Here is a 17,229-nt window from a genome sequence, read left to right as displayed (position 1 = left end):
GCGGCCTGCCTGTAATGCCAGCCTCAAAAGGCAGAGAGACAGGATCCCTGAAATAGGTTAGCAAGGCTAGCAATTCAAGTGAGCTCTGGGTTTGATTGAGAGCCTCTGTCTCAATGAATAGCATGGAAGAATAATCAAACATGATTCCCTATCAACCTCACACACACACACACACACACACACACACACACACACACACTGGGGAAAATAAATCTAGACCTCACTGAAGGGCATTGGTAACAATGCCCCATTCCACATACTACTCAAGTGCTAGAGTAATGACTTCTCCGCACACCATCAGCAGTAGGGTGACAGTAATGCCATATAATGCTACCACCATGGCGCAGGATCACTGATAATGCAGTCCAAAGCCTTACTCTCACTGAAGGAAGGAGTACTGAGTCACAATAACCAGAGAAGTTAGCGCGGAGGCTTACAGGGCTGACCTTTGGAAGGCCGATAAGACAAACTGTTTCCTTTCTCCAAGTCACTTCAGCCTCGCAGATTGCATTTATTCCTGTAGTACTTTTGCTCATTCGGTCAGGATTTTGAAGATAAAGAAACTTTTAAGTTATTGGTGTCGAAAATTGGGGATTTATGGCTCAAAGACAGAGAGATAAAAGAAAACGATCTGTTGTGCCACACTGGTGTTATTGTTGTGTGTGAAACTGGGAGCTGTCAGTTAGGTGACAACTGTGATTGAATCAGCTCATGGAAAAGAGGGTGTGTTTGCCAAAGGTCACCAAATAAGAGTTGAGTGGCCAGGAGGGGCAAGGGATGGGCCTTAAGGAAGACTGAAGCCAGGTATGCTGCTTGGGACGTTCGGGCTGTTCTCTTCCCTTGCTCTGGTCTCAAACGGTTGCAGCTTCACCTTCCTCTTGAAAGGAAATTCTCTCTCTCTCTCTCTCTCTCTCTCTCTCTCTTCTCATCCCCCTCCTCCCCTCCTTTCTTCCTTCTCCCTCCCCCACTTTGTTTTCCCTTTCCTTTCTGTTTTTCCAAATGTCTGGAGGAGACATCTTATCGCACTTCAGGCCATGAACAAGCATGGCCAAGGTGGGACACTTTAGTTACCCATCTGAGCTACAAACCTCATTTCCCTCTGAATCCATAAGCCTCATTGCCCTCTGGAGCATCCAGTCATGTGGTGGGAAAACATGGCAGGTTCCAGGGACTGGAGGCGGATAATAGCAAAGCTAAAAAGGCAACAGAGTCCATTGGACTTCGGACACAACCCACGGTCCCACAGCCAACATCTCCAAGCCTGATTCATCTCCCTCCGAGAAGCTGAACACGTGACTGGGGCTGGGGCTGAAGGTGGCCAGGGACTTTGAAGGTGATCAGCTGTGGGAATTCATTTGCTAGTAGCCACTTCTTGTCTTTTCTGTCAGGTGGCCAGTTCAGGTGGCATGTCTCGTGTGTGTCATAGAGGTTTCCCTTTGCTGTAGCCATTATTCAACATATGATTGTGTCCAATCCTCTTCTTGATGAAGAAGATAAATTAAAAAAAGGAGAGTAGCAGGTTGTGCCAGAAGAGTTTGCGGCTAATGGGAAAGGTAGCCATGAGAACATATAATTTCTCTTGGGTGTGACAGGAACCATGATAAAGACAAGAAACCATGGCCACCACGTTGGTGTAGAGTCAAAGACAGAGTGGCTATGTAAGACAACAAACCGTGGCCACCACATTCGTGTAGAGTCAGACAGAGTGGCCATATGTGGAGCTGTAGTGAGAACATAATTCATGTGCTTCTTTGCCCACCGGCTTCTTCCTGTCCTACTCAAGACCGTGGCTCCTCATCCAAAGGCTGCGATAGCTCAGTGTGTGGCATCTCAGCACACAGATCCCCTTACATCCTGGAAGCCTTAGCAGCAGCCTGTGGCATAGCGAAGCCTGTGCCCCTTTCTTCATTTTGCATTGAAGGAATGGGAATTCCAGTGCTCAGAAATTGCTTCTCACCACCCCACAGCTGGTCCATAGCAGTGCTGACCCTTGAACCCACATACTGGGTTTCAGTCCCATTTAGAGACACGTGCATCTGTCATCCTGGTCACAGAACCCCTCCCATCAGATAGCCCCAGCAATCTACTGAAGCGCTCGGCCCTGTGGGTACCAGCTAGTTGTATGTGCCCTACAGTGCGTTTCTCTCAGCTTGTGTGCATCTGTCATGGACCCCACTGGGCCTCCTCCCCTTTCAGTCTGAGTTTTAGTCTTTCCTTTGCTTGCGGACTTCACAGATGCATTGGTGAAAGGCAGAAAGGAGCTCTGGCGGGAGGGGAGGTCGTAAGTGGGCAGGTGAGGGAGTCCGTTCTTAGGAGCAAGATGTCTCAGACATGAATCACCTGGGTCTTATTCAAGGCACCACCAAGGCTGAAGCTGCTGCTTTGCAGCCTGCACTGTGGGAGCTTGGAGATGCCTAAACATCTTAGTCATAGGAAAATAGCCTGTCTGGAGTCTGGCAGTTCTCCTAAAAACAAACCAAAGAACAGTGAACAAGTGCCCTTTTAAAAAAAATACTGTTTTGAAAGCCTAATTATAGAAGCCAGAGATGGAAATAAGGTTTTGCTACCTGTGTGTGCCATATAACCCTTTCTGCTTCTAACCCTGCCCCCGACCCCAGTTCCAAGTTAGGGTGAGCAATCTTGTCTCAAGTTCATTAGTGAGCGTAGCATTGTTTGAAACAATAACAACAAATTAAGGCAGATGGTGGCAGAAAGAATGTAAAAGCTGGGGGATGGGAGGAGGCTGTGACATGTTGGCTTCTGAGCTCATGGACTCACTGCAGCTATGGTTGCCCACACATGATCAAGCCGACAAGACCAGTCAACATGCCAGTAGGGGGCACTGGTTGGACTTACTGAAAAAATAAAGATTAAAAAGGAGAAGACGTGAAGAGGGAAGGGGTGTGTGTTTGGTGTGTGCGGAAATTGTCAAAGAATGAAATATATTTATAAATAAGTCAAATTTTGCCACTCTGGAGACAGAGGCAGTGGGATTTCTGTGAGTTTGAAGCCAGCCTTGTTCCAGTAACTTCCAGGCCTGCCAGTGCTGCGTAGTAAGACCTTGTCTCAATAGAAAGTCAAGTGCAGACTGTAATATGTATTATTTTGTCTCTTTGTAGGAAATGCCAGTGCAGAAGAGGACCCAGCATGACGACTAACCTATGACTCCTAACAGTATGACAGGTATCTATGCATCCTTTCTTGATTTTCATTGTGCACCTTCTTTTATGTATCACCTAAAATGAAGTACAGGGGTCCTACAGCCCGACCTGAGAATCCTAGCAGCGATTATTTCCAAGCCATTAAATAATATGACTTCCTCTGAAAATGTCCCTAAAAACATGTCAGAAATGATGCCATTCTCAAGAGGGTGGCTGAAGAGAAGTGATAGTTTCAGTGAAAGGCTAGTGCTGGGACCTCCTGAGATCAGCCCTGTTCGCTGAGTACATTACTCTTCAAAGTCTTCCAGATTCATATAACAAATGATTCTGCAGCCTTAGTGACTACACGTCAATGTATCCCCCAAGGTGGGCTGCCTGCCCCAGCAGCAATGACTCGGAATGGAACGTAATGAGATCACATACAGCAGGAGTGAGCTACAAGGTCAGAGAGAGTCAGAACAGTCACCAAAGTGGCATGCTATGAAGGCCCCAGGGCCAATCAGACACCACCAAAGGCTGAGAAGGTCAGGGAGAAGTTGACCCAAAGTACTCTGGTTCACTTTGAAGCAAACCACGCTCAATTATAAATGACTGAAAGAAGGCATTAAGAAGCCAGAGATTTTCAAGCGATGTTGGAAAACTAGATGTTTTTTAATGAGATAATCTAAATTTTTAAATATTAATAGTTAACTTAGGTTAACTTAGTTAATTAATAATTAATAGCTAACTTAGAGCAAAGATTCACAGACCAAAATGTGTCTGCTGACTGGAATAAACCCATGAGAGTATGACACCATCTCTCCACCTTCCAACTTAACACTAAATCAGTCCCTGGTCTCTTGGTTGCTATGGCCGCAGGACAGATGCCCATACTCCTCTACACATCTTGAAACAACCTGACTTCAGATAATTTGTTCATGCTACTTCCCCGCCCTAGATGAACCAGATGCACAAGCAACTTCTTCTAGAACTCATTCTCTAATATGCCTGAGAACCCAAAGTAACTTGAAATCGGTAAACTCCCAATAATCAAAAACATTATCTCCATGACATCACACCTCGGCTTCCTACCCACCAAGACTTGAACTCTTGACGTGCCCAAATAGAGTATCTGAGCAAACCAGAATGGCTTGCACCTGTAAGAAACAAGACCCTCAGAATCATGCATCCTCTCCCTGTCTTACTTCGCTTCTGAAAACACAACTCCTACTTCTGTTCCACTGCCAATATGACCAGATCTTTCTTCACTCAAGTCTCACCAACTTCTTCCGTGTAGAAAACCTGCTTGTACAATGAGAAATCAGGGTGACTTCACCCTAGTCATAGTCCCCATGTTCCCGAGGGTCTGAAAGGCAGCCCTAGCCAGCTGGAGTGACAAGTTCAGTCTTTGTACCTACATATATGCAAACGAAGACTGCTAGTTCATTTCCCTGCTGCCCAGACCCGAATAATCACACAGGAACTATATTAATACAACACTGTTTGACCAATTGCTTAGGCGTATTCCTAGCTAGCTCTTACATCTTAAATTAACCCATTTCTATTAATCTGTGTATGGCCATGAGGCTATAGCTTACTGGAAAGGTTCTAGCGTCTTTCTCCTTCGGCAGATACATGGCATCTTCCTGACTATGCCCCCCCCTCTCCGCCCCCCCCCCGTTCAGATTCCCCCAACTGACTTAACTCTGCTAAGCCATTGGCCAAAACATCTTTATTCATTATCCAATAAAAGCCACACATATGCAGAAGGACCTCCCACATCACATATATGTGAAAGCACACAGACAGCTGGCCATGACACTGCGAACAGAGAAACTGTTTCTATCGGAGACTGTCAGAGTGCCCTCAGTTCACCATGGTGGCTCAATACTCCATGACAATTTGCCCCTGAAAACACTTCCAAAGGTAGCAACTCCAGAGAACAAACACTCTTGAGTCAGATGAATGGCAATATTTAATGTGAATATGGACAGTAAGATGATCTAGAACAGAGATAGGCAATGATTGATTGGTGATAGTGATTGATTGATTAATTGATGATTGATTGCAGACTCATCTGATCTCTGGTTCTAGAAGGCAGTGAGGAGATATTCTACCTCCATAGTCCATTCAGTATCACAGGACCCCCATCCTGCCACTACAACATGAAGAACCCTAGACTGTTCGTTACCAAGTAGGCTTGACTGTTTTGGAGTGAAACTCAATCTATGAGACAGGCAGAAGACCAGCTTTGGCCATGGCTGTCTTTATTGGTGCTTTCTTTAGCATCCCCATAAGCCTGGAGGGTTCCCCTAGCTCCAGCTCACCCTAATGTTAAGCAGAACCCTGAAGCTGAGTGCCTGGGCTAGGGCTCTAACTCCTAGTGGGATAGAGTGCCCTCATTTCTGGCATGTGTTTTCTATAGACACTCAGGCAGCTGTATTTGCAAAAGAGCCTACTCCATAGATAGACTGGGGGCTGGGAGCAGCTCAAATAAGAAAATCATTACATTAGAGGCTTTCATTTGTGTGTGAAATAAAGCAGTTCATTTTTCCTCTCTCTTTCACTGCAGGCTCCAGTTATTTTATTATTTTAACCTAAGGGAGACCACAATAAAGATGAAAGCCATTGGTGCCAAATGCTACCCTAGGTGTATAATTGAAAAGCCAAGTATGCATTCTTTCTCTTCAGAAAACATAGCAGGTAGCATTACTATTAAGCATTACAGAACATCAATTAACCCTTAGGAGAAAACAGCCAGCTTTACACGAGTACAGTTAGGAGCGCTGGACCTGCTTCCCTAACAACAAGCCAGCATTCCACGCCACAGAGGCATGTATTGGGTGCAGAGGCTCGTCCACCGACAAAGCTTGTGAATGGTTGTCTTTTGAATGGACTTGAGTGGAAACATCTTTTTTTTCCGGGGTTACCAACAGCTATTGGACCTGAGTATTGCCAAAACTTCATCTCTTTGCCTTACCTAATTTGAAATTGGGACTATATGACACCACTCACTGAACAGTGCTGATCCTTAAAGAGGAAGGTAAGAAAGTGCCTTCCTGAGATATTTTACAGGTTGGGCATAAAGCTCTAATTCCAGGTAGTTTAAGAGAATTCTTCAGACATTTATGACACTGTAATGAGCTCTATTTGGAGTAAAACCCCAACTCACAGCACAGAAGGATCAGTTCAAAGATGTGAATACTTTTAACATTGCTGACAGCAAAGGGAAAGGCTTTTGGCAAAGAAACCAAGAACTCGGACTCCACTGACTGCTCCTGAAACCAAAGCAGAAGGGATTTGTAGCATTTGCACACAGCCTTGCTTTGAGATAGGATGGACATTTAGTAGAGTCCCCGGACCCTTGGATGTAAGCCGCACCGCTACAGTTAGCAGAGTCGCTGGACCCTGGGATGCAAGTCACACTGCTACCAGCCCTGGGGGAGAAACAGAATATTCCTGGTTTCTTGATTTCACCTGCACTTCTTTGGCTGCTTATTCCTTCCACCTCGTTAGCTTCTTTTGTGTTTCTGTCCATCTGTTTCCGTTTAAGCGTTATTATGACTGAATGTCCCAGTATAGGGGTGTTGCAGTGATAGCCTGAACTTAGGGGTTGACCTCAATGTTTCCCTCTGTGTAAAATCATTTGTTAAGAATAGGATAGATGTGGTTGCACTTTTAATTACTCCCAGAGTTAAGCATTTTTCTACATGTTTATTGGTTACACACAGAAAACTTTCCGTTCATACTTATCCATTTTCCCATTGCAATCTTTGTCTTTCCTCATTATTTGTGTAAGTTATTTATCTGCCAAGGATGTTACCTAAGGCAATCACTCAGTCTCTCCAAATACTGTCTTAGTTTTGTTTTCGATTGCTGTGATAAAATATCCTAAGAAAACTCTTTACGGGGAGAGCAGATTTGTACTAGCTCACATTCCCTGGTTCAAGTCCATCCCAACTGGGAAGTCACCACGGCAGGACTTGAGAGAGCTGCCCAGACTATATCCATCATCAAGAGCAGAGGGAAGAAATGCAGCCAGATCTCTCTCCTCTTCATTCAGTCCCAGGACCCAGGCCATGAGCACGGTGCTACCTACACTCAGCCTGAGTCGGCCGTCTTGGTAATCCAAGTAAGAAAACCCTTCATCCGCATTCCCGACGGCCAAGCTATTCTAGAGAATACATCAGTAAGATTCACTTTCAGGTGACTATGTTGGGTCAAGTTGAAGATGAAAACCCTCACTGGGAAAGGCTATTTCTCTGCTCCCAGCATTCCTTAGTTGCCTCTAGTCTTTGCATAAGGTTGAAGTCTCCCGGGTCCCCACCACCCATCACATCCTATTAGCAAATCTATCATTGCCCTTGTTCAGCTCCTGTTTTTGGTGTTCACGCTACTGAGCCTTTACAAGGTAGCTTCTGATATTCCTAGGGGACACAGACTCACTGCAAAGTCCCTGTCCTCTGGCTTTTACAACGTTCCCTAGAATCTTCTTGCCCCTGTCTTCCACAACGATCCCCGAGCCTTAGGTGTGGGAGTTGTGTTGTAGATGTTTTCATTGGGATTGGGTTCCACAACTCTGCATTTTGATTGGTTGTGGTTTTTCTGTACCAGGCTCAGTCTGTGGCAATGACAAGATCCCTTGATTAGCGGTGAGAACTGCATTTATCTGTGGGTATAAGGACACATCTTTAATATATAGTTAGGGATCATGCTGGTTTAGTAAAATGATGGTTGTAGGTTCTCCTTCAAGATCCATGACCTCACTAACCCTGGCTAGTTGGTTAGGTTTCCAGCACCAGGCATGATTTCTTTCTTGTTGGGCAGGTTTTAAGTCCAATTACAGAGAGCACACCAATTGGTTATCCAATATCAAATGGCCAGTCCTAAAAACATAAATACAATTAACATTATACAGACTGATCAGGTTGTACTTATGAATTTATGTATAATGCATATATGTATGTAACCGCAATTTATGGGGGAAAAGTCATGAATATGAGAAAGAGCAAGGAGTGGTATATGGGAGCGTTTGGAGGACAGAAAGGAAAAAGGAAAATGATATGTTAATCTCAAAAACTAAAAGAGATAATTTAAAAATAAAATAAGCCATCTCAATAGTATTCCTTATGTAGGAAAATGTGGGACTCGCTGGTCCCTCGTTCTCCTTTCACCTGTCAGAAGGTACTGTTTATTTTTGACACTGAATGCTTACAGTCACATTTCTGTAAATGAAGGCCCACGTCTACTGATGATTGTCTATCTTGGGCGCTCGGTAGCTGCTGCATAACAGTCATTGGGACAGTCTCTCAGAATCACAGTAGCAGCTACTCTGCACGTGGCATGAGTGTTCCTCCTGGTGAAGGTTACTGATGGTGAAGGTTATGGACCCCAAAATAAGGACACTCCTCAAAGATAGCCAATGTGCACAGGGTGTAGCTTGTTAGTGTCTTGTTCTCCGATCACTGATAAATACTTCATCTGGAGTGTAGCTGTGGTTGCCTCGTTATCCATCACACCAGGGTGTTGTCTCAACTATCAAACTAGTAATATCAAAGGGACAAGCCTTTGTTGGAGGGGATATGCAAAGTATGATTTCTGCTAATATCAGATGGGCAAGCATTTGTTGGAGGGATATTCAGAATACTTTTTACAGTGAGTTGCCTTATTCTTGACTTTGCACCTTGCTAATTATGTCCTGAGGGTCACATCTACCAAGTAGAAGCAAAGACTGGCTTGGAGGACAGAGGGATTTTTTGGGACATCTTCCTTAAATCAAATGCTAGCCACAAAATTAGTGAAGGAATTAGATGCCCTCAGCAACGCAGCACCATAAGCCGCTCAGCCTCCAACTCTAAGGGTGTAGGGCGGTTCATCCGTTTGTCTGGGGAGAGGCAATGGAAAACTTTTATCCCAGCTTCTCAAAACTGCAGCCTCCTTATTGATAATGAGTTTGACTATACACACGTTTATTGACCAAAAACGCTTCTCCTTGTTTGTTTTGCTTTGCTTTTTGCTACTAGGTCTTTCTGAATAGCCCTGGCTAGCCCAGTACTTGTGTAGCCTAGGCTATCCTCACACTTGAGTAGCAATCCTCTTTCCCTAGCCTCCAGAGTGCCGGAGTTATGGTCATGAACACTATACCCCACTTCATTTTGAGTTTTAGTTGGTTGTTTACTTATCTGATTAGCTTCTCTGTTGTGGTGTCTTTTCATTATGAGTTAGATATTAACAAAATGATTCATAGTCTCTGAAAAACTACAAATATTTTTGCAATTTAGTATATTATCTTCTTTTTGTTAGGGTATTTGACCTTTTAACATTTTTCTTCTTTATTTTTTAAAGAACTTGTGATTATTGTTACTATTATTATTATTATTATTATTATTATTATTATGTGTGCATGTACCCATGAAGTCAAGAAACAGGTATTGGATCCCCTAGACCTTAAGTTGCAATACTCCCTGCACTGGGTACTGGGATCTTAACTCAGATATTCCAACAAATAGCAGCAACACTCTTAACTGCTGACACATTTCTCCAGCCCTTTTTCCTGTTTCATGCTTTTTCTAAGTTGCAAGATTAATACAAAGAATCTACATCTACTCTTTACCCAGAGGGTTCGCGTGGTAACGTTCCATCAGATCTGCTGTATACTTCTTCCTTGCTCATTCTAGTTCTATCTAGTCTTTGGTCTGAACAATTTTCAAGTTAGTTTTATACACAGTGCTATGGCATGTGGAGAGTTCGCAGAGGAACTCTGTTGGGTACCCTGCTTATATCCTGTGAAGATGACTCTCTCCCGGAGAGTAGGCAAGACTCAGGCTGAAGGGCTCTTTGAGATAAGTGTGAGCACTTCTATTTAAAGATGGTGCTTTTCATTAGACTCAGGGGAGCCTCAAGGATGGCTGAAGATGTCTGCATCCACACTTCATATTACCCATTAAGCAGCAACCAAAAGTAGCCTGCTGTGCTTTGTGGGAAAAGAAAGATACCTTGCTGAGGAAGGTAGATGTCCATCTGTCCCTTCCCCCACCTTCCACTGAACTCAGCTGGCAGTGTCAGGCACCTGTTTATCAACTTTTGCTTTTCTTTCAAGGCTTATCTGTGGAGGTCCATGTCCCCATGCATGAAGCATGCAGATGTATCTCTGTCCTGATGCTGGGGTTCCTCTGAGAGTTCTCTCCAAGTCTCTCTGTCCTGATGCTGGGGTTCCCCTGAGAGTTCTCTCCAAGTCTCTCTGTCCTGATGCTGGGGTTCCCCTGAGAGTTCTCTCCAAGTCTCTCGGTCTACATATTGCTGTTGTACTTGGCTTGGACTGGTCCATTTGAGGAGCTTTTAAGAATTCCCAATGCTGAAGTTGCTGAGCTTTCCTACAGGCATATGGTAAGGTAGTGAGACTCCTATGACTCTCTTCACCCCCATCTGTGACATGACAGGGGCAGGATGCAGGATAACCATCATGAAGTGTCCAGTTCATGGCAGGCCCTTGTGCATAGTCCATCGGCATTCCTGTTCTATAGTTACATAAACAGATGCAGAAGGTACTTACACTTCTTTAAGAAGCTTGTCTGGCAGGGAAGCTTAAATGTTGATAGCTCATCCCTATAATTCAAATGTAGCCTCTGGTCACGATGTCTTGCAGGGATTTTCTGCACAGATTGAACCTTCTTCTGAAAATTGAGAGATATCCCAAAGTGCCTCAGTCAATCTTTATTGTTTTTAGGGGGCTATAAATGATCAGGACGGAAGCAAGTGGTCCAGCCGAAAGGAAATCTGATGCACCTGCCTCCCTGCTTCAGCACCTTCCAAGGCAAACTGCTATTGCTGTCGTTGCTGCCTCATTTTAATAGGCGCTCATTCCTAAGAAAGTCAGATCACAGGAACGCACCTCGGAGCTCTGCTGGGTGCTCAGTGCTCCCCAGGATGTACAAACTGAGCAGAACAGAATGACATCATGCAGAAAGTGACAGCCAGCAGTGGTCGGGGGAACCACACAGCTCCTCCCTGTAAGCAATAAGTAGGAAGTTTTTTAAAGTCACTAATTTCCGCTTTGATTTCACTTTCACAGTATCAAACTGTGGCTCCTGATGCTTTTCTGACATTACAGTCTTTATTTCCTCAGCCGCTTCGCACTGCCCTGGACGCTGGGCTCCTAAACATTTCATCTAAAAGCAACGTTTACTAGCAGAATTTATTGACTTATTTTTAGGAAGCAAAGACACATTTAAGTATTAATCTTCCTTTTTGATGTTCTGAATGAAGTGACCTATGTCCCCTACAGGACACAGACGGAAATTTCCCCACACCTTTATTAAAGAGCAGGGGCACAGGACTCTGCATGGACAAGACCAAACCACCGCATATCCCCCTATCACTTCCCTTGAGCTTTTCTAAACTTTAAATTTTCCTGATGTTTCTGTCAATAATGCTTTTGTAGAGCTCAATTAAATCCCATTTGATTAATGAAATTTTGAATATTCTCAACTAAATAAAGCCCTAATTTCTCAACTTAAAGTGGGAATTAGCATCCTATACTCTTTACCTGAATAAGAAATTGAGATGAAGTCATCGGGATACCAGTTACTGCCACATTGCCATTATGCAAGCCTTTCAGTATTAGTATAAAATCAAATTCAGCCGATATACATGAATATAAACAAGCCTCATACTCAGGCAGGCATGATGAAAATATTCATGAGGGTCCCAACTATTTGATGCCATGCCCAAAGGTAGATCAAGAAATAATTGTCAGAGACTGGGGAAATGGTTTAGGGGTTAAAAGCACTTACTACTCTTACAAAGAACTATGTTGAGTTCCCAGGACACACAACTACCTGTAATTCCAATTCCTAGTCACATAGTATGCGTAAACTCATACAGGCACATACATATAAGTAAGAATAATAAAAAGAAATCATTAACATAAATTATAACATTACCAAATTTCTTGAGTGTTTAACAAAAAGAAATCTAATTCAATTTAACACTGGCATCTAAGACATTGTATTGCATATAAACAGAGCTGAGAACAGTCCTTGCCTCTTGGGAATCCGGGGGCAAGAGATCACAGTTTCTGTGCACATTATGGCAAAGGAAACTTAGAGATTGTGCAGTCCATACTCCTAGATGACAAGTGGGGACCTAAGACTGTGGACAGGAGTGTGCTGTTGCCGCTTAGCAGCGTCCTGCACTCTGGCTTAGTGTGAGCCTTCAAGAGTCTCACACCCGAAGACTCTGTTGGCTCCATCTGGATTCCAGAAACACTTCGCAACACAGTCCATTGGCCTCTGTTAATACAATAATGTTTAATGCTCCATTAGGTGAGTCTCCCCTCCTGGAACCTCCGTGTCTTCATACAGCAGAATGGTGTTCCTAATCATAAGACCTGTGTCACCTGTACTTGGTAGGTGACACTTGGCAGCATCATTTAGAGGCTTTCTCGGCATCCTTCCTTCAGTCCCATCTAGTTCTTGGGCTTCACGTTGTTCTACAAAAGAAGAGTGGAAGGAAATGAAGAAAACACATTAAAGCCCATTAATCTCCTTCGTTCTATCAGCTGAAACTTGGTCACGTGGTCAAATCTTGCTGCAAGGGAGCCTGGGAAATATAGTCTAGTTTTGCCGCAAAATGTGGAGTGTACAAATTTTGATTATGAGTCTCTGTCTCAAGGAGCCAGTATTACGGAAGTGTCAAAGGCCTTAGTCTTTATAACACAGAAATAATCTCGTTAAAAATTAATAATAATATAGTTTCAGCTATCAGATCCTTCCCCAGATAGAACCAACATTTCTAGGTAGGACCAGTGTGGTCACTGTGCCTGCCCTTTCAAAGGAGCCAGAACTACATCTGGAGTTGGAGGCACACATGCAACTTTACTATTAGCCTTGTGTCTTGAACACATTACTTAAATTCTTGGTCTCCTCTTCCTGATTAGAGGAAAGGGCAGAATGCATCTTAGACTTCTGTTGGAAACATTTTTCAGTCGTCCATAAACATGCGTTAAGCACCCCCTCAATGAAAGCCCCTGTGGAAGTACTGAATAAGACAAAAGACAAGGAGCCAGACCAAAAGGGGAGGGTGGACCGCGCTCGCCACCAGTGGAACACAATAAATGCTACCTTTGCCCATGATTCCCGAGCCCCCTCCCCCATGGCCTGCTGTACAATTGCATGAATCTTTTTCTTTTCAGCCCTGTGCTAGGAAGAGAGGTTTGGCCCTAGAGATTCTAGACAGAATAAGCTGTTTTTAACCAATGTACCCATGAAACGGCGAGGCCAAGCAGAAAACATTTCAAGTGTTCCTATTGTTCGAGAATGTTTATTATGCCCATGGAGGATTCTGACTCGCAGACTTAAAACGTGATGATCCCAGCCGCAGACAAAAACTCCTTCAGTCCCAGCGGAACATCAAAGTGGAGAGTCCTCCTCTAGACTGGTGGCCTTTACCTGGCTCTCCTCTCCCTGACAGATGAGTAAGGATTTTCAGAGATGCTCCGTGGCTTCCTAGAAGACAGCAGCCAGGCTGCACCTACCCTCCTGCATGCCAGTAAGTCAGCAAGGACATGCAAGGTTAACAGCCCAGAGGCCAGGCACCCTGCCTGCTCTCAGAGGTCCTTCTCCTGGGCCCCACCTGGGGCAGCCCTCACATCTGGCCTCCTTGTCTCTCTGCCTTTACTGTCCTGTTCCCTGTTTCCCGATAGGATAGAAGACCTTTCTGCTTGTTGGATTGGTCATCTTCCCGTTTCACTCTTGCTTTAGTCTTTTCTGATTTTTATTCTCTCTTGTCTCTATTTTTGATGTTAGACACGGAATAGCATGGAGGGTGAGGAAGCAGACAAGAAGGATTGCGCGTCTTTACCCAGAAGAAGTATATACCGCTCTGAATCTAGTCTACCTTGCACCAGTCTTTTTTATATGCCCCCTAACTCTTGCTGACCCCAAAAGCAACAAACAGAGGGGCTAAGGACACAGACCTGAGGTCAGGGCCCAGCTGTGACCTTGGGTGAGCCACTTGTCCTTTCTCACTGCCCAGCTTCTTCCTGTCTGAACAGTAGATAAGATACGTCTGGGTATTAACAGGATAAACAAATGGAATGCTGTACTCAGCACCGTAGCTGGAAAACAGGGAGCAGAAGTGACAAACATCTTCATCATGACCTAGCCACGTCCCTGTGCACAGGCCAAGGGAACTGATCCACCAAGGAAGATTAAGGAGACAGGCAGCTCTTGCTTGACACAGCAGCGAGCGAGCATACCTAATGTGCCCCAGCGCCCATCCGCTCCTCACCAGCCCACTCCATAGTCCAAGAAATAAAGGATTCCCACAATGCAGACATAGGTATCCTTCCCAGGCCTGATCCTTGAGGGGTGTCCATGAATTCTGAAATTACTGTGTGATATTTGTGCTAAAATCACTTATGACTGAAGTGTCTGTGAGCCTCTGCAGTCAGCCGCCACAGTACATCTGATTCCACTGTGCCTCCTTCTGTATGCCAGGATTTCTGTGTGTGGTTCTTTCTTTTTTGTTTTTTAATTGAACTCTACATGTTTCTCTGCTCCCCTCCCTACCACTCCCCCCACCCTCAACCCTCTCTCAAGGTGCCCATGCTCCCAATTTACTCAGGAGATCTTGTCTTTTTCTACTTCCCATGTAGATTAGATCCATGTATGTCTCTTTAAGGATCCTAATTGTTGTCTAGGTTCCGTGGGATTGTGATTTGTGGGTTGGTTTTCTTTGCTTTATGTTTAAAAACCACTTATGAGTGAGAACATGTGATAATTGTCTTTCTGTGTGTGGTTCTTATCCAGTCCTTTCTTGTAGAATTTAGGAACTTCTCTGACAGGCTGAGTTTGACTAACCTGTCTTCAGGCAGGATAGCTTGTTCTGGTGGGTTCATGCTTTTCCAAATGATATTACCATGTGCGAGAACAGACAAGATAGACAACAAAACACACTTTACGCTTTTTACTAATTAAGAGAAAAAGAAAGGCGCAGTGTATATGACTGTCTGAACTTGGGGAGACAGTGCGTGGGGAGGGCACGTCTGCTTTCTTGAAGGTTGTTCAGCGCATGCGTATAGGGGTTTCCATAGCCACGCCATGCACACGCATAGATTATGTAGGCAGAAAGTCCCTAGGGTGACAGACAATTTGCCTGAATGCTAATGGTGCATGTGCACCGTGGGACCCTGGAAATGCTAGTTCCTAGGGTGACTAAGAATTTTGCCTGAATGCTGATGTGGGTCCCCGAATGTGATGGAAAGGACAACACCAAGCATACAATGTCAAGTTTGTTTCCTTTGAAGACATCTTGGTTGAAACCCAGATTTCCAAGATTAAAAAGGGTTTTTTTGCTCCCTGGTCCTATCAAGCCTCAAATCGTCCCAAGAGTGTTTCATGTGCTACAAATAAAGGGCAAGAGGACTAAACACAGCTTGGCAAGAGGCCAGGCCCTGGCCAGAAACTAGTCTACCATTGGTAATTCCATCTACACGTTTGCTGATCAGTTTCTCTCCTCCTGCTGTTCATCTGCCTCCTGCACCTCCTCCTGATGCTCCTTCCCCTCTTCCTGTCCTTGCTCCTCCCTCTCCTGATGCTCCTCTTCCTGTCCTTGCTCCTCCCTCTCCTGATGCTCCTCTTCCTGTCCTTGCTCCTCCCTCTCCTGATGCTCCTCTTCCTGACCTTGCTCCTCCCTCTTCCTTATTCTTCCTGCTCTTCCTTGTTCTCCTCCTCCTTCTGCTCCTTCTTCTCCTCTCCCCTACCCACTCTGTTTGCCACGCTTATATCTTGTCACTCCTGCCCTCCACCCTTAATGTACATGGTATAACATGGTGTTAAGATTTCACCATTAGACTTGCCCCACCCCCTACCCTCCACCCTGAAGCATACTGGCATTCAGGCAAACACTTAACCAGCCCAGGGGCCCTGGAACAGGACGTCACTATGTCATGTATTGCATGCATGGCTACATCATGCATTGCGTGCATGGCTACATCATGCATTGCGTGCATGGCTACATCATGCATTGCGTGCATGGCTACATCATGCATTGCGTGCATGGCTACATCATGCATTGCGTGGCAAGCTTCCCCTTTTAAGTACGTTCCTTTACTGTCTTCTCTCAGTGGACGGACACAGCCCCCTAGTACCCCGTCCTTCCCTAATAAACTCCCACATGGGTTGTTGAGCTCTGGGGTTCATTCCTTACCGCTGCAGCTGCAACCAAACAACACAGGGGCTTCGCGAACATTCTCAGCTTGTAAGGCCTTTTTATGCGGCACCTGAGGAAGTGCTCCCATCTTCTCAACCCCTCCAAGATGGCACCAGCAATGAAAGGAAATGAAAATGGAGTTTACTAAGGGCGTTGGGCATGCCCTATACTTATTCTTCAGCTGCTGGAAAGTAATGTGATCAACACCGCGTGCTTATGGGAAAAAGGGAATTCGTGATTTTAGTTCACTGTCACCATGCCCAAGTTGTACCAATGTAAATTAAACATTTTAAAAAGAGAAATCCCTTGTATAAGTTTCTCCATATTTTCTATCCATTAAGTGGCCAAATTATGATGCTTTCACTAAAAGTCCCACAGAATGGAGCTGACTTTAGATTACGTCACAAAAATCACTACATTGATTAAAGTACAAGTGTTTCCACTAGCATCAAACCTATCAGTTATTCACACTTCTGTGTGCATTAATTCCACCAGTCTTCCATCTCAAAGTAGGGCATATCAATTGGTGGAGATGAACCCTTAGCAGAAATAGGCCAGAAACTCCAGTGCCAGACGCCAGATCAGGGTAAAAGTATTTTAAGTTAGAACAGTAGAAACCCACTCATATCTCAGCTTTGCCTGGGGTTTCTCTTCCTTCCTGGCCTGTCAATTATCAATACACACAGGCACCGCCATCCTAGTTATGACTACATTAACTGCCTCCAAACACCACATGATTCTAGGGGGTCAAAAGCTGGATAAGAGAAGCAGGAGAGATGGTTCAGCGGTTAAAAGCACTGACTCCTCTTCCAGAGGACCTGAGTTCAATTCCCAGCACCCACATGACAATTCACAACTGTCTATAACTCCAGTTCCA

The 17,229-nt window shown here is 44.7% G+C and overlaps 1 protein-coding gene across 13 annotated transcripts in view; it reads left to right on the top strand.

Annotated features, from left to right (window-relative positions):
* Thrb (thyroid hormone receptor beta) overlaps positions 1-17,229 on the top strand; it is a 337,375-nt gene that overhangs the window by 239,322 nt on the left and 80,824 nt on the right. For all 13 annotated transcript variants that reach the window (XM_087906289.1, XM_087906284.1, XM_087906294.1 and 10 more), the window contains one exon: positions 3,120-3,183. In XM_087906289.1, coding sequence (XP_087762415.1) covers positions 3,162-3,183 — 22 coding nt within the window. In that variant the 5' untranslated portion in view covers positions 3,120-3,161. The remainder of the gene's footprint in view (positions 1-3,119; positions 3,184-17,229) is intronic.

This window comes from Myodes glareolus, chromosome 5, assembly GCF_982192425.1.
Source record: "Myodes glareolus chromosome 5, mMyoGla1.1, whole genome shotgun sequence".
In the NCBI taxonomy this organism is placed as follows: domain Eukaryota; kingdom Metazoa; phylum Chordata; class Mammalia; order Rodentia; family Cricetidae; genus Myodes; species Myodes glareolus.
The sequence above is the reverse complement of the archived record's forward strand: the minus strand, read 5'-3'. Positions and strand labels throughout refer to the sequence as shown.